The following is an 18,005-nucleotide window of genomic DNA, read 5'->3' as shown; positions in this document are numbered from 1 at the left end:
CAAACCGGTTTTGGAGAACCCACGGCGGTCCTCAGTGTATGAGCGACTTGTCCGAGAAGGTATCGGCTTAGGTCGTGTTTTCGCTGGGCGAACCGCTTGCCCAGAGCCAGTGAGCATGTTGTGGGGGTGGTGGCGGCGGTGTGTGGGTGGGGGGAGGATTGTACCTGCTGCCCAGGGGGCCTTGCTTCAGGCCAGAGGTGGCTCGCTCACCTTCTGCTGGCCTTCCCAGCCAGCGGGGACTTGGTGACCACAGCGTGCCTGGGGTTTGTACACTCTTCACATTCTTCTCCATCGTGTTTCCTTCCTGTTCTCTGACACTCTGCTTTCCAAGCCCTGGGTTACCAAGTGAGGAGTGACGTGCGGTGGTGACGGGCTGGTTTTTCTCAGCCTTTAGGGCTCCGGGATTGAACCCGGCAGGTTGTGCGCGTGTTGGTCCCCAAGTACAGAGAGGACGAATCAAGCAGAGTCTTGGGAGGAGGGAAGGGACCCCCGGAAATGAACATACAAGATATTCACTCTAGTTATTAGGTGAAATGGACTTCTTTTTGCTTTATTCCTTAAGCTGGTGGTGGTTGTATTTTTATTTTTTTATTATTATTATTTTGGCTCAAAGTGGCAGTGGAGAAAGGGCATTTTTCTTTTCATTCTTGAATTGAGTGGAATCTGTAGACTCCGGGAGGAATTTGTGTGAGAAATATTCTAGTTTACCGCTAATTGAAAACGGAAACGTTTTTATGTTTGGTCGTTTGTTTTATAAGGAATGCATTATAAGTGAGAAGTCATTTACTGTTGGTAAGGAAACGCAACTGCTCATTTTTATCAGGGTATTGCCGTACTTATTTTATTGCAAGCAGCATGTTAATTTGGAGTTGGCAGTGCTTGTGAAAATCAGGATGTCAGGTCAATGCAGATTTTTAAATTAGAAGAAATACAGATAATTGAAATGGCCAGGATTTCCCCGTACTGCTTTAAAGGCCTGACATTTGTTTGTGCACGAAAAGTTATCTTGTTATGTGAGTGAGCCCTTATTTGAACTTTAAAAAGTCTTTTCATGATTTCAAATGTGAATACTCCAACATGAATGGAACTGTACATTGAGGCGTGTGTGTGTGTTCACACACACACTTTAAACACGCAAGAACTGCTATACTCGTCTGTATTCATTTTGCGTCTCGTCCATGAGCTAGCTTGAAAATCCTGGTTGCTACAGAAAATGACTTCTTATTTTGAGACTCCATTTTAGTTTGGGATCTCTTTTTTAATGAATGAAGTATATACCTTGACTAGTTTCTTCATCATGAATCAAATGCTTGTAACAGCAAACAAATGGCACAAAAGCAGCAGCACCAAGCCGTTTTTAAGTGGAATTTTCCTTTATGGAGATGCACTGATGCTGAGCTTTCTATTCCGGTGCTCATGCTCAGTGTTCCCTACAAGGGCGTATTTTCGTTATTTGTTAGTTTCACCAACAGGAAGGCATTACTTCTTGATTCTGCTTTTTACAAGTTGAATAGCCTAATTTTTATGGCATGGGGTCTCTTGCTCGCATTCTTCTTCCATGATGTGGTCCTCGGCCTCTCTTGGATTGGACTCTGGCCAGAACCCCAGCATCATTGTAATCCACTGATGAAGGTGATCATTACCAGGTGCTTTAGGCAATTTGTGACTTGACAGGGTTTCTCCCCCGGCACCCCCCTCCCAAAATACTTCCTGTCATTTATTTTCTCTCTGTCTTTTTCATGTTCGATTTCCTTTTAGGATTTCAGATGCATGCCAGGTTTCCACTGATCGCCAGAATTCGAGATCACTACACATGGATCCCCCAAACCAGCATGGCAGTGGCAGATCATTGGTCGTGACCCAGCCGCCCGCCCTGGACAGCCGGCAGAGGCTCGACTATGACAGAGAAATCCCACCTGCTGCTATTTTGTCCCTGGACCAGATCAAGGCCATCAGAGGCAGCAATGAATACACGGAAGGGCCGTCAGTAGTGAAAAGACCTGCTCCTCGAACAGCCCCGAGACAAGAAAAGCATGAGAGGACTCATGAAATTATACCAATTAATGTGAATAACAACTACGAGCATAGACCTGCGAGCCACCTGGGACACGCGGGACTCTCACATCACGCCCGAGGCCCCGTCCTGAGCAGATCTACCAGCACTGGGAGCGCGGCCAGTTCTGGGAGCAATAGCAGCGCATCGTCTGAGCAGGGGCTGTTGGGAAGGTCACCGCCCGCCAGACCTATCCCTGCTCATCGGTCTGAAAGGGCCATCCGGACCCAGCCCAAGCAGCTGACGGTGGATGACTTGAAGGGCTCTTTGAAAGAGGACCTGACCCAGCACAAGTTCATCTGTGAGCAGTGTGGGAAGTGCAAGTGTGGCGAGTGCACGGCTCCCAGGACCCTGCCGTCCTGCTTGGCCTGTGACCGGCAGTGCCTCTGCTCTGCGGAGAGCATGGTGGAGTACGGGACCTGCATGTGCTTGGTCAAGGGCATCTTCTACCACTGCTCCAACGACGACGAGGGCGACTCGTACTCAGATAGCCCTTGCTCCTGCTCCCAGTCACACTGCTGCTCTCGGTACCTGTGCATGGGAGCCATGTCCCTGTTTCTACCTTGCTTACTCTGTTACCCTCCTGCCAAGGGGTGCCTGAAGCTCTGCAGGGGGTGCTATGACTGGACCCACCGCCCGGGGTGCCGATGTAAGAACTCCAACACTGTGTACTGCAAGCTGGAGAGCTGCCCCTCCCGGGCTCAGGGGAAGCCTTCATGATTCCGGAGGTGGGTTGGACCTCTGGAACTCCTAACTTTCGAGCTGTGGCTGTTGAAAAAGATGCTATTTGATACTGATTTTATTTTCTTTACGACTTTCCCATTTCCTGCCTTCTCTCCTTCTGTTCCCACGGCTTGACTTGTGGATGGTACCCTCTCGTGGACAATCAATGAGAATGGACTGGGTCCTGCTCAGGACGAGAGCCTCTGCCACCCACCGAGAGGGTGTTGGGAGCCACTGGCTTGGGGTTTTTGTAGCCTTTTTGGTCTGCAAGCAACTTTCCAAAGTTGCCCACACAACAAACCTCCCCCCCACCCCACCCCCTCACACACACACACACACACACACACACACACACCCCTAGGAAACAGTGATTGGCAGCTGTTTTTGATGGGGTTATTCTGGGAGCAGGGAAATTGGTGTTTAAAAAAGCAATCCTTTAATTGCTTAAATAAGCTATGTATTCAGTCTCTCTCCAGTTAGTGCCGTCTTCCTAGCATTGGACCCTTAAGTAGCACGGGGTATATGTTTTTGTTATAACATAAAAGTTTTCCTTTAACCACTGCCTTCTTGCCCCTCAGAGGTCCCTCCCCTCAGTTTTGGCATTGTCTTATTGTAGCGGTGCCATGGTTTTGTTTGTTTTTTTATTTGTATGGAATGTTAGATTCACTCTACAAGGTAAATCTTCACATTGGAGATATATTGGTTGTCTCTTGCTGATCTTTATTCTAGCTTTCTTATTCGTGAAGGTCTCAGCTGCCTTCCTTCCACACCCCACACCTTTCACCAAATCTCTCTTGTCGTTGAGGGCACCTGGGTTACTGAAGGTGCTATTTATAGCTCATCAGTCTGCAGGTGTCAGAGAGGTATGCTGCCTGACGTGATCTTGGCTCCTGAATGGTCCCTTTGCCTTGGTTAGTTAACAGCTGAGTAAGTCTAATCTCTTCTGTGTTCTCATTGCCTTAGCCACAAATTGTGGTGCTTTTTGTATATTTTATGTACAAATCACAAAGTTGAATTCTGACTATTTTTAAGACAAAAGTCTGTTAAACTTTTTTATTGTAAAGAATATTTATTATGCGAATCTCTATTATTTTATGATATTTATTGCAAAAGACTGTTGAAATGTACTCATGTCTGAATATAACAAAATATCAATACATAACGGAAAATAAGGTGATACGAAGAAAGTACATATGTTAACTATAATGCAGAAATATATTAATTAACAAAACTGTCTCTGGATTTCTTCATTTATTGGCCTGTACTGTTATGGTGATGTTGGTCATTTGCTTTGACTGGTCATGCACACTCATTTAATTTCTTTCCCTTAATATCCCGAATCTAGGCACAGGTGACTTCAAATTTTGAACTAGACGTTTCCTGGAAAATGCATTAATCAACATTTGTAATCCAAATTCTGTTTCAACAAATTCCCAAGTGAGTTGCTATGAAGTAAAAATGTAATTAGTATAAACAATCATTCCCACTTTGGCTGTTTTGTAAGCAAGAGGCTTTGTGTAGGTCTTAGTGTCTTGGAATGGCCCATATCAAGAAGTTCTTAAAAATATTTATCTTAACCCTTGGATTAATCAGAAGTTAGTCTTCATCAGCAAAACTTAAAAGGATTTAGTTGGGCAGGCATGCTGGGAGTCTCAGGCACTGTTGCTATAATAAAACATTCTAGAAGGCAGGGTGCACCAAGGGAGTAGTTCCCAATAGCAGAAAGATGCTTTAAAAACATTCCTGTCCCTACCTTTTCATGTCCTTTAGTGAGTCTTTAACGTGGCCTAGTCACATTATTTGTTGTCATGTCCTGTGGAATAAGGAATCTGGGGGCCTGAAACTATATTATAGGAAAAGTAAATATTTTAATTTTTTTACTTAGCTAAAACCACTGCATAGCTAGTACCTTTGGGTCTGACAACATTTTGTTCAAGTGCATTCTCAGACTCAGTGTCACTGACTCCCTGTGCCTAAAAGGTATGTCAAACCTGAACAATTCCTCGTGTTTAAGAAGAACATGCCATCCTGTGAACCCACGATGTAGGCTTTCAAAACTCCTATCCAGCCTTTTTGTTTGGATGGGTATCTCTTAGACAATTGGGCTCCCAGCTTTAGAAGTCCTGTTCTTTGTAACCTGGCCTTGGTGTTGTTTTAATCAGACAAGGCATGCGTGATAGAAGCCTGTTTCAATGCTGCCCCATCAAGCCACTAAACCTCTTGTGACATTTGATAATCAAATGGTATCTCTCATCTCTGAAAGCACATGCATATCTGTGTTTTGGAGGCTACTTCATGATCCAGTATTTCAAAATGTGAACTTCTGCGATGCTATCACTGGCCCCTTCATACTCAGTATTTCATTGAGAGCGTGACTCCTTAATGACTGAAGTGTAACTACAGGCTCCCTCACAATACTGTGTAACGTTTTTGTTATTCAGACCCTTGGTATAACGAGCTGATGTGAGGACTGTCTGTAGTTATAATAACCAGACTAAGAAGCTGTAGTTTCTATTGAAAGAAATGTGTAACTTTTATGAGCATGAGGTATGCTGGGGAGTTTTAACTTCTGGCTCTTTGCGGAATGCATTAAGATCACAGTACAGAGCCGCCGGCCGCTGCTCAGCGCTGTGTGTGTGTGTGTGTGTGTGTGTGTGTCCTCTGCCTGAATGTCAGGCCCACATTAGGAAGCAGCAACAGGTTAGAGGTGCGGGCGAATGCAGGCTTGTCAGGTGGCAAAGCAAAAACGCTTGGATTCAAAACTTCCTCCTATATGGTGGTTTAAACCTAGAAGGAAAAAAATACTAGGGTGTGTCCCCATAAGTGCTTTTGAACCTGATACTGATCGTCATTTAAGGTGCTAAGGCCCTGAAAGCACCAGCAAAGCTGACATCTCTTCGGTCCCGCTGCCCTGTGTTGATCCTGCTCCCTGGAAACGGACATGCCAGGTAGATGGGCCGACCTGTCCTCTCTGTTCCTCAGTCCTGTTTCTCTTCCTCTTCTGCAGCTCAACAGAGTGGGCCTTTCTGTTAAACAGAGTCTTTCCAGCCTGGTCTCTGACTGCCAGTTCTTTTCCAAGGGAGTTTTAGAGAATTTAATTGTGAATGAAACCAATCCCGGATTCCTGTAATTGAGTAGTTTCCTGTCAACAGAGTTTATGAAATGTAACCTAGTGGAAAAATGAAATGCGAAAAAGTAGATAATGCTTCTTTTTGTGAAGGCCTAAGGTGAATCCTTAAGTTATAGTCGGTTACAATTATTTTCTGGTTTTCAAAACCCAAACCCTAGAACATTCCAGTTAGGACTAAGAAAAAGAAAAGTTAAAAAACAGTGGTCTTTAAAGTGAAAGGAAGCAAATCAAAAACTAACCGTGTTTTTACCCTAAAATTGATATTGGAAGCAACTCAGAGGATTCATTTCTGGAAGATTGATTTAGTTTTTGAAATTGTCTCCTTTTCCTAAATCTTTTCTTAATGGAGTGTTTCTTAATATTTCATGGCCGTTTTTACGCATAGCTGGTTAGCAAAGAAAAAAAAAAACACTCCCTGTTGAAACACTGAAATACTGAAACAAAGTGTCTAGACAGTTCTCATCTAAAACTCTACACCATATAGATTTTTTTTTTTAATTGCAAGAAATAGTTTGGAATCTTTGAATATCTTGAAAACAAAACATGAAGTCCTTCTTTTGGCCAACTGACAGTTGGAGGACTTTTTCCCCATTATTTCACTGATTGGATATAACCCAAATAGCCATGTACTTAATTGACAAATTGTTGATTCTTCTAATATTCGCTCAAACTACTCCCAAGCCATGTTGCTACATTTATGGAACACCTACCAGGTGCATTATTATGTATGCAGAAGGATGCCAGAGCTAGAATGGGATCTCAGAGTCTGTCTTGCTTAATGTTTCTCAACGAAGTATGAAAACAAATAGGTCACCAGTTAAAAAGTGAAAAATTTCAGAAGGTTGTGCCACAGCTCAGACCCACGGTATCAGAAGCATTTCCAGAGCAGGAGCTAGGTATTCAGATTTTGTTTTTTAATCCTCACCCAAGGATATTTTTCCATTGCTTTTAGACAGAGTGGAATGGAGGAGGGGTGAGAGAGATGTCAGTATGAGAGAGACACACTAATTGGCTGCCTCCCCCATGCATCCCGACCAGTGCCAGGAAACAAACCTGCAACTCAGGTACATGCCCCTGACCGGGAATCGAACCTGAGGATCTTCGGTGTGAGGGCCGACGCTCTAACCACTGAGAAACACAGGCCAGGGCATGGTATTCTGGTTTTTAAAAACACTTCTCGGATGATTTTTGTCAGGCAGTTTTGAACTGTTTTCTTAGCTTGATGTCTTCAGTTTGAGGATGAAGAACAAAGGCCTGGCCTGTGCAGATAAACTCTTCCTGATGCCTAGGGTAGAACTGGGACCCTCGCTGGACCCAGGATTTTCTTCATCTCTCAGCAGCAAACCCAGCACCTCTCCGCTGCATGTTAGCCTTTACCATCCATTCTCTACTAGCAGGCCTCCCCTTCCTAATTAATGTATTTGACCGTAATTGAGGACATGGGATGCTTTTCTGCATACATTATTTGCACTTAGCGCCCAGGAAAAAGTAGCGAATGACTTTATTGCCATGATCATGTTTCATGTGCTAATATTAAAGTTCACTTCATTTGAAGACTGAGCATGCGTGCTTCCTCTGGCCAGATTTAGATGAGCAAGTTGATGTAATCCGTTTGTAAAAGGTGCAGGAACTTGGCATCTAGACTTAAGAACTTGTGTGATCATACTTCTTAACATTTTCCTGGTTGCATTGGGATCACAGCGACTAAAAAGCAGACCTAAATGTTCTCTTTTGTCCTGTTAAAAAGATTGGTGTTACTTGTCAGAAGAGTCATGTAGTTATGGTAATAATTCTAACTGCAAAACCCATCAGAGAACCTAAAACTGTTTTAAACTAGGTACCTGGAAACATATCCCAGAAGCTTCCATCATTCACCAGTAGTCTGAGTTCCTTTTGATGAAATAATTGTAGACTCACACTCGTAGTGCTAGAAAGAAACTTAACGGTCATTTAATTAATCTTTAATTTAGAGATGAGAAAGCCAGGTTCAGAGAGGTTACTTACCGGAAGTCAGGTCTAGGTGTCAAAAATAAAACAAACTTTATAGACACATACTTGCTGTATATGTACCCTTGGTAAATGGTTGGAAGGAAGGAAGTTGTTGGTGATGGTTTGAATGAAAGTTGCAGGTTAATTTATGTTATTAAATTGAACAAATTTGTTAAAGTACTATGAACTACTGGTAATCTGAGGGAAAGAAATGGAAGGGAATCAGAGAAAACTAGCTGAATAAATTTGATGCAAGAAAACAAGGTGTGCATTTGGGAAAACTGAGTTCTGGTTTGAGTCACAGTTGAAAACTTCAGCTGCATTTAAATCACCTGAGAGTAAAAAGGAGCCACAAACAATACCTGTGCCCAGACCACCCCCGCCTCCCCAGGCCAGTCAGTCAGAATTTTGGGGATGGGGCTTTGGCTTTGGTTTGTTCTAAAAGCACTCCAGGTGAGTAGATTCTAGGTATGTGAGGAGGACTGTGTGAGATTAAAATGGCAGATTTAGAAAAAGAAAGGCAGAGGTATTAAGATCACAATTAGCTTAGAGGTTAGTGCAGTGGTTCTCAACTTTCTGTCCCTTTAAATACAGTTCCTCATGTTGTGACCCAACCATAAAATTATTTTCGTTGCTACTTCATAACTGTAATGTTGCTACTGTTATGAATCGTAATGTAAATATCTGATATGCAGGATGGTCTTAGGCGACCCCTGTGAAAGGGTCATTTGGCCGCCAAAGGGGTCGCGACCCACAGGTTGAGAACCGTTGGGTTAGTGTAAATGGGAAGAAGGGGTCAATGTGGGAAGTAGTACAAACGGTCAACCTTTAAGACTTTGTAGTTATTGTATGTGGGCTTGAGATGGAGGAAAGAATTGAAGGTGAGATTGAGATTTTGGACCTAGATGACCAGGCAAACCATAATTCTGTTAGAAGAAATGGGTGGTATTCACTTAGGAGGTGTGTGGGATGGGAAAAGTTGTGAGTTCTGTTGGAATAAATGCTGAAAATGCCAGTGAATTTCTATCAGGTCATTGAGAAAGAAGTCTAGAGTGTAAAGGAGGCAAGTGGTCCTATGACCCACTGGGGAGGTGGGGTGGAAGGGAGGGGACGATGACTGTGTCACAGATCCCTAAAGATAGATAGATCCCTAAGGGAAAGGACGGGATTACATCAGGCTGGGGACATATTCTTTTAAAAAATACTATATATAAAGGGGCACACACAGACACACACACACACACACACACATATATATATATTAATTGATTTCAAAGAGGAAGAGAAACATCAATGATGAGAGAATCATCAATTGGCTGCCTCCTGTATGCCTCCTATAATGGATCAACCCCAAAACCTCAGTGTTCATGTACCCTGACTGGAATTGAACCGTGACTTCCTGGTTCATAGGTCGATGCTCAACCACTGAGCCATGCTGCCGGGCACGGGACAGAATCTTGAGAAACGAACCTGCATTCAGGGGGTAGGTAGAATATAGGGCCAGTCGGTGAGGGGTGGTCCAAGAAGCATGAGCATCAAGGGATTGGTATGTTTTAAATTTCCAGGAGACTTTCAAGATGGAAGTTAGTCATTAAATGTCAAATGCTACAGAGACTCCCAACTCAACTTGGTGGATGGTATTCAGGTGAAGTTGTGATAATAAAAACCAGGTTGCCCGGGATGAAGAAACGGGTGGGTGGTGAGCACCTGAAGGTAATAGTTTAGACTATTCTAGAAATTTTGAGGTAGGAAAGGAAGTAGAGGCAGGTAACAGGTGAGGAGGATTTTTAGACTAACAGAATCCTGAGCCTTTCTGGAGGAAGAGAGAGAGGGCAATTGGGAAAGAGGAAGGGGCCGAAGGGACACAATTCCTGACGTGGGAGGAAAGGATGGAAGAGGAGACACAAGGGGTCCTTTCACTGGCAAGCAAGGCTCTTCTCCCAGAACGAAGAGTAAAAGAAGAGAAGGAAGAGAAAGACAGTGGAATCTGAAAACAAGAAGAGGGAGCTACACCCTGATTTTGGTAAGTAGAGGATGGTCTTCTTTTGATAGTTTACCATGTGTCAGGGACTGAACTTGGGTCTAGAATGGGTTGATATGGTGACCCCCATGCACAGTCAACAGGTCGAGGGCAGAGCGGTGCAGGAGCTCAGCTCACGTTGGACGGGGAATTTTTTTTGTGAGCAACTAAACAGTTGTCAGATTTCATCTAGACATTCCTTGCAGCAGCTGGTTGGAGGGGCATTTAGAGCAGAGAATGAGGGGCCAGAATGAAATGGTGAACCTGAAGGAGGTCAGGAGGCTTAGGGCAGTCGTGTCTGGGTATTTGCTGGTGTGACTGGCCAGAGCTGGACAAAGGTTGCCATGAGGAGGAAAGACAGTTTCACCGAGAGCAGGGGAAGAGGACCGAATACAGCTGAGGACAGGAGGTGTTCAGGTCATGATCTTAGAAGGTGGCTGTTTTTAAATGCCAAGGAGACCTGGACTCTGTGCTGATGGGTAGCTGAGGTAACGGGAGCCTTCTGGAGGGAAGGATGAGGAGGAGGAGAACAGGCCCAGGTGTCAGCAGAGTTGTTAATTTAGTATTAAATGCAGAGGTGGAGGTGGGGAGGAAAATTCAGAGGCTGCTGTTTATGTCCGGAAGGGACTTGTTTTTAAGCTAATGGATTATAAAGTCAATATATCAGATTTGATAAAAATGCCAGATATCTTCATAAGGAATGAGCTAGTGAGTGAGTAGAATTTATTTCCAATGGGATGTGCTTCGTTTACAGCACACATGGTCTATTCACAAAACATGTTATTGATAAAGAAAATATCTTCATGAAAATTGATCAACTCATCAATTCAGTCAAAATAGTACACGGAGCCAAAAGACCTGCTTTCCCAGTCCCTCCTTGAAGCATTCGTTCAGGTCAGAAAGCAGACGGTTGGGTCCCAGAGCCTTGTCTGCCTACCTCACAGTTTGCGTGTTGCAGATTTGCCGTGCAAGCTGTGAGTAAACTTGGTTGCCGTAGCAGAAGTACATTTTATTCTTCTAGTTCACCCAGAATCTGCCTTCTACTCCAAAAGTAGAGAGGCCTGTCTTTACAAAGAAAGCTGCTGGTGTCAGAGTTATTTGCAGAGTAGGTGAAGTTCTAACTGGTTTCTTTGTGGTTTATAAACCTGCTCTTGGAATTACCTCTAATTTCCTCTTTGTGTCTGCCTTTGGCTATTTTTAGCTTTGGTCCTTTAGTACCAGAAACACAATTCAATTAGGGTAGATGAAATAAAGATAAAACTAAAATTTATCAGTTTAATTTCTTGCCATCGAATGCTTAGAACAGTGCTTATTACCATAGACTAGGAACTCATTAATATTTATTGCTGATTGCCTTGCTAGATTTATTCTTTTATAAAAAATTTATCTTTATTGTTGAAAGTATTACAAAATATTTTTTCCCATTGACCCCCTCCACCCTGAGCCTGCCCACCCCCTAACCCCGCACCTTCACCACGCTATCGTCTGTGTCTATGGGTTATGCATACTAGTATACATTCCTTAGTTAATCTCTCCTCGCCCACCTTCCCTCTGAAATTCATCAGCCTATTCCATACGTCTATGTCTCCGGGTCTATTTTGTTCATCAGTTTATTTTGTTCATTAGATTGCACACATGAGTGAGATCATGTGATACTTGTCTTTCTAAAAGCTTCAGACTGAGGACAGATGCTGAGATTAGTGAACAAATTGAATTTTTGGTTTTGTAGGGCTTTTGATACTGTTTCTAGTATCAACAATATTGGCAATTTTGAGGAAAATAAGAACTGCTGTATTTAATTATTCATTTGGCAATAACTTAGGGGCTGAGGATCCCAGTCTATGACTAGTAATTCACAGGTGTTAAGCCATGTGATTGGTGCGATTATGTGCGTTGTTAAATGGGGCTGTGAAAACACTCTGGGAGGAGCAGCCACATCTGTCTGTGCACGTCGGGGAAGTCTTCATGGAGAAACCACAAGAGATGATTGGTAATCCATCAGGTAGACAAGTTCGGCATGATGGGAAACTCGCAGGTATGTTAGTAGGTTTGGGCTCTAAGGGGCCTGTGGGAAGGATGGGAGCCAGTCATGGGAAGTGTGGCTGTCCTGTTGGAAAGTTTGAGCTCTTTCCTGTGGGTGGTAGGGAGTCACAGACAGGGCAGAGTATAAACAGCAGAGTGACATGACCAGATGAGGGTTTCAGGAGATTCTTCGGGCAGCTCTTTTGAGGAGACATTGGGGTGGATGAGGGAGGCCAGCAAGGTAGTCATACCATGGCCACGGTAATGAATGGGGCGGGGCCATGGAGACTGGAAGGAAAGGGTGAATGGGTAATGGGTGTGACTTGATGGATTGAGGAAGATGAGTGAGGAGGAATCTGGTGACTCTCCTCTCTGGTAACCTAAGGCAGAGAGAGCACTTGTAAGAGTGAACTGCACAAGGAGACCAAAATTTTCCACACTGAACATTCTAGCACTCATGCAGATTCAAGAATCCTTTTTTCCTCCTAGACAACATCTCTCCCAGAACAGTTAATGAGTAATGAAATGGACGTTAGGCAGGGAGCAAGAAGGCAGAGAAAAATCAAAGGCTTTGAAAATCAAACAAACTAAATTATTCTTTCTTCTACCCCCGCTCCCCAGAGTTCATTGTATATCACTCAGAGAAGTGAATCATGTATCCAGACTTCGTTGTGAGAAATAACTAAATTCCAGAACTAGAAAATTCAGCAAGCCCACCACTTTCTCCCGGTTGTCTGAAAACGTTAATCCCCCATGCTTTCTGCACCCCGCCCCCAGGCGTTGCCTTTCAATCACTGGAGTGTCTTAAAAACAATGTCTGTAACTTCAGTATCCTGGTTGTCCGTCTTCCCTGTATGTTTCTGTTTGTCAAAGTCAGAAATGGCCGTGATAATGGACAAAGGAAGGAGATGATTGGGGAACATGGGTATTAGATGATTGGGAATTAGGGTTATAGAGTAGTTTGAATGCACTCAAACTCAAACCTGGGAGGGACCATAATGCCACTTTGTTCCTTTTCTTCAGTTTAAAGAAAGTTGACCTCATGTGGGGTGGAAGGGAGGTGAAATGACTTACTCAAGGGAAAACTCAAAGGGAGCCAGCAGAAAGGGAAAAGGATGTGAAAAGTACTTTGTAAAGGTCTGTACTATTTCCATTGTGTAGACCTGGTCCATGCCGGCAACCTGGGAGTCTATGTTACATTTCTGAAATACACATGGCAATAGGCGGGTGCAGAAAAATCCACAGTCTTGCAGAAGCTCTAGGAAATAAAGGGCCAAGTCACTTTGGGATTGGAACTGATCTGTCTCTCTCTTGTATTTTGAAACCCTTGTAAATGCTAGTATTGGAGTTAAAATGTCTACCTTTTATAGGTGGTATGTGGCGCATGTGGAGGCTTGCACGGGCTTTTAGAGGTGATCATTATAAAGCAGAATAACTTGAATTGGAGGGAAGCTGGCACTGCTTAATTTCAGAAGTTTAGTGGGGAAAAAAGAAGTCAAGTGTGAAAGTCCATAGGGCTTTGTGTCCTCTATGTAGATATAGGATTTTCTTTCCTCCTTGGCCCTGAACTAGGTACCATGTCCCTTCATTTCTTAACTAAAAATTTTATCTGGGAGGAGTCTCTCTTAATCCTTAGGGAAAATATGCTTCCTATAGATGGTAAAATCAGGCAAATTTCGGAAAGAAGGAAAGCAGGCAGTACTCTTGAAAAAAAAAAAAAGATCTGTTTGAACTTGCTTTTCTTTGATAAACAAAACAAAACAAAATAAAAACACACAAAACCCAACATTCTTTCATGAAGCATTTTTTTTTTCAAAAGTATTTGCCCTCCAGCATTTTTTCCTACTTACCCACGCTTATCTTTCAAAACAAACATTTATTCCTTTCTACTATAGAGTGTGAGGAAGTTCCTCTGAGGTTATGCCCTCCAAGCCATCCAGGCAGTAACTGTCACCCCCTTCCTATGGCACAACAAGTGACTAAGTCAACCGCAGAGTGCGCTCAGCACAGAGCGGTGATTTCACGTTGGGCCATTCACATGTTACCTATGGGACAGTTTCTCAAGGGGAAAAACACAGAGCTGTATTTTTGTGTGCAAATAAAATTTTGGGTCCTTTTGACCCAATGGAAAATGTGTGTCTGCTGGTGGCTGCCTCGTTGGAATATGATGATTTACGCTTGGAAACATTTGTGTCATTTATCATATGATGTTCCTGGCCTACAGCATGACTGCATAACAAATAAGCATATTAAAAATTAATCTTTTCCAGTTCATCAGACTGTATGTCTTCTTGGAGCCCCCGTGTTCTCTGTCCCTCTGGCCCTGCCCTCTTTTCCTGAAGTCACCCTTGACATTAGCTATAGAATTAAAGTAAAACTCACCCCTGGGCACCCATGGCTGTGCTTCCTGACTACCCACCTGCCCTCTCACCTTCTCTCCCGCTTTTCCGCAGGACAAATCTTTGATCCTGTGCAACTGGTTCACCCTGTGTCCTGAAACCCACCTGTGAATCCTGACCTCAGGGACATCCTTTACCTTTTTAACCCTATTCTTGTGTTGCTGGGTTTAAACCCTTCTTCTTTGACTGAATCATGCCAAAATATTCTCTCCCAGAAATTCTTTAGTAACAGCATTGTGTACACTGCTCGTTACCTTTTTATTTTTTGTAATTGTTTAAAGTATTACATGTCTCCTTCTTTCCTGGGTTAACACCTCCTGGCCACTCTCACCCCTGAGGGCAAGCCCCCACCACCCCAGTGTCTGTGTCCATTGGTCATGCTAATATGCATGCATACAAGTCCTTTGATTGATCTCTAACTCTTCCCTCCTCCCCTACCTTCTCCCTGAGGTTGGGTGGTCTGCTCAGTGCCACCTTGTCTCTGGATCCATTTTTGTTCCTCAGTTTATGTTGATCATTACATCCCACATATGAGTGAGATCATGTGATATTTATCTTTCTCTGACTGGCTTATTTCACTTAGCATAATGCTCTCCAGGCCCATCCACGCTGTTGTAAATGGTAAAAGTTTCTTCTTTTTTTATAGCAGCGTAGTATTCCATTGTGTAGATGTATCACTGTTTTTTAATCCACTCATCTGTTGATGGGCACTTAGGCTGTTCATTAACCGACTGCACACTCAGTTTAATATTGCAAGTGATGACGAGAAATGCGGGGATTTATATAACATATGCAGTACTTACTTTTCCAAAAATTCTTTCCATTTCTCTCCTGTCACATAGTTCAGGATATTTGGATCCTTTAAATGAGAATTAAGAGGAGTAAGCGCTATATTCTGGAAAAACTTTAGTATTATTAAAAATAATTGCCCACATTGCTGGGAGGAGGAAGGGTGGGAGGAGATGGAGGAGGTTATAGGAGGTAAAATAAATAAAAAAACCTTTTGCATAACAAAAATATTAAGCAGGTCATCATGGGTTACTAACAGACATTGTGACTATCAGCACGAACAACATCCATGTGGGAAATGTATGCACATTTCATTTTGTTGAGGTGTGTCATTTGAAAGTCTTGATCTCATTTCCTGTTTGAGTGCCTCCCTCTTAAATGTCCACCCAGAGCAGGCAGCCCAGTAACAACAAGAAACCAGAAAGTAGGTAGAATCATTGGGAAGAGGTGCACTGTGATTATCATGCTGCCATTCTGAGGAATACTTGCTCTAAATTAGAGGAACAGCAAGCTATAAAGAAAAAGTAGTTTAAGAGAATCTGAGCTGTGCTATAATGCTCACATTGTAGTGGGACAAAACCTTTCCCCCCTTCGGTCTCCAGCGGGGCCTGAGAAGTAAGTTGACATAAAATGGATTCACAGCAGAAAAAGACACAGATTTTTGCATGCACATGGAGCCTTCCCAGGAAAATGAGGACCCAAAGAAGTGGCTGGGCCCAAGTGTTTATATACCAGGTTGAACAAAGAGAGGCAATTGTGGGAAAGTAGCTAAAATGCCTGGGGAGACTAAGGCAAATTGAGTTATTGTAACAGGTCTGTTTGTCCAGATTTCTCCTGGCCTCAGCTCCAGTCTCTGTTGATGAAAGGGTCCCTTTCCTCCTGGGACAGGAGGGCATCTATCCTGGGGGGAGTTTTATCTCTTGCTTTCAGGAAGAGGAGGGGAGTCAGAGCACCCTTCTTGCATCTACTGTTTTTAGTGCCTTAAGCTCAAAGTACTCCTTATGCCCAAGTGGCATATTTTGCAGTAGCATTTCTCTACCATTCTTCAAAGTTTATGTTTTGTCTCTCCTTTTATTCTGTAATTGTTTGAGACTGAGATTAAGTTGTAGATTGACCTTCACTCCAAAGGTGTTTTTCCCATGGTAGGTGCTCAGTAAACATTTATTGATATATTCTCTCTGCATTTTACAATTGAGTCATATAAGCTCATACTTGGATTTTGTTCTTCTCACCGGAGGGATATTTAACTATATTAATAAAATATATATTCTGATATGATCTGTAACCTGCTTTAAGCCATTTTAGTCTTGCATACTAGTAAATAGAGCTCTAAAAAAATGTAATCATTTGCTGCAGGGAATGTTGGCCATATTACTGATGGTGTTCAAGTGTCCAGAAGAGACTAGTTTTAAGAACTGGAGTAATAAAGTTTTGGCACCGGAAGAGACAGACATTAAAGGTCATTGAATCATCTTACCTGGAGTAGTGCATCCTCTCCATAACATCTCAAGTAGGCCTGACATGGTCGTGCCTAGGATTACTGACTCCTTCATTTTACAAATCTATTCTTAGTTATTCACAATGTAAACCATTTGGTCGTTTTTTATGAAGAGCCAAAAGTGCTCTTGAGAGTAACTAATATTGAGATGACTTGAGAGTCTTAGACAACTCCAGAGCCTTCTCAGCTTCTTAGGTGCTAATGCTCTTTCTCCTGGATATCAAACTGGTGTTTACTCCTCTTGCCGAACTTGGCATAGGCATGACACTCATCACTTTTTCATTGTAAATGGCTATTAATGCTTTTTAATTGTTGTTTTGAAACATCTATGATCATATATAATTTGTTATCACTCAAATCAAAGCACTATTATGAGTAAATACAGTCATACCTCAAATTGTATATTGCACATAACATTTTTTGAAAGTACCTAGGTTTATAAAACGTTGGTATTTCAACAAACTTGTGAGTTAAGGAGGACTCAAATTATTAGCCTAGTTTTATAAATAAGGAGGCTTGACTAGGGAGGAAATATGATTTTCCCATTTATTGGTAAAGTTAGGACCAGATTTTAACTTCTCTGACTGCTTAGTTCATTCTGCTGTCTTTTCGATGACCACTGTGTAAGCACCAGGGCTAGCCACGCCTGCTGATGACATCAGTGTTTGGCTGTGATGGAGCATCCAGTTGAAAAAAAAAAGTCCTATTCTCATACTTGAATTTTACAGGGAGCTTCATTTTAAATTGTGCTATCTTGTATGAAAGCTAACCTGGCTGATTTCTTAATTGCATCCCATTCCGATGGTCTAGAACAGCAATTTTTCAACCATTTCCACCGCATGGCACACATAAACCAGTTACTAAAATTGTGCCACACACCAAAAAATACATTTTTTGCTGATCTGACAAAAAGGTAGGTATAATTTTGATTCATTCACACCAGATGGCTATTGTTGTGTTGGTTGTTGTCATTTTTTTTTATTTGACCATCCAAGGGAAAAGAGGTCAGTGCCCCTGACTAAGTAGTCAGGTATTGCATGTTTTAAAAATTCTTGTGGCACACGGGTTGGAAATCGCTGGTCCAGGAACACTGTGGTTGCATTTACAAGGAATGCATGTAGCCCAGACACACAAAAGCACATTTCAGTTGCGTTGGAGTTTGATTCTTTAGTTCATGGTAACTCAGCTATCTGTGGCCTCTTATTCTATCCTCCCCTCCCACTCCACTTCTGCTCAAATTATTAGGTGGGACTTATTCTCACGGTAAGGTCGCCTTTGGGGGGAAATTGGGGAGACAAGGTAGAACTCTCCATGATGCCTGGAACTCTCGGAGCGGGAAACCGGAGCCAGGCCCCATGGCACTCTAATGAAATTTCATTCCT

At 42.8% G+C, this 18,005-nt stretch overlaps 1 protein-coding gene across 3 annotated transcripts; it reads left to right on the top strand.

Annotated features, from left to right (window-relative positions):
* On the top strand, positions 1-4,010 carry SPRY1 (sprouty RTK signaling antagonist 1). Of its 3 annotated transcripts, none has more exons than XM_006762828.2 (2): positions 1-59; positions 1,759-4,010. In XM_006762828.2, the coding sequence occupies exon 2, from the start codon at positions 1,814-1,816 to the stop codon at positions 2,771-2,773; it is 960 nt and encodes a 319-aa protein (XP_006762891.1). In that variant the 5' UTR covers positions 1-59; positions 1,759-1,813; the 3' UTR covers positions 2,774-4,010. The 3 variants fall into 3 exon arrangements, with proteins under 3 accessions (XP_006762891.1, XP_015418815.1, XP_015418814.1); XM_015563329.1 differs by lacking the exon at positions 1-59 and adding an exon at positions 151-1,632; XM_015563328.1 differs by lacking the exon at positions 1-59 and adding an exon at positions 151-1,646.
* Positions 4,011-18,005: the final 13,995 nt, after the last annotated feature.

Source organism: Myotis davidii, unplaced genomic scaffold (assembly GCF_000327345.1).
Source record: "Myotis davidii unplaced genomic scaffold, ASM32734v1 scaffold438, whole genome shotgun sequence".
In the NCBI taxonomy this organism is placed as follows: Eukaryota; Metazoa; Chordata; class Mammalia; order Chiroptera; family Vespertilionidae; genus Myotis; species Myotis davidii.
The sequence above is the reverse complement of the archived record's forward strand: the minus strand, read 5'-3'. Positions and strand labels throughout refer to the sequence as shown.

Coding starts and splice junctions, on each gene's coding strand:
- SPRY1 (XM_015563328.1), top strand. CDS start 1,327: ATGGCACAAAAGCAGCAGCACCAAGCCGTTTTTAAGTGGAATTTTCCT. Junction 1,647..1,758: donor ATGAAGGTGATCATTACCAG/GTGCTTTAGGCA, acceptor ATTTCCTTTTAG/GATTTCAGATGCATGCCAGG.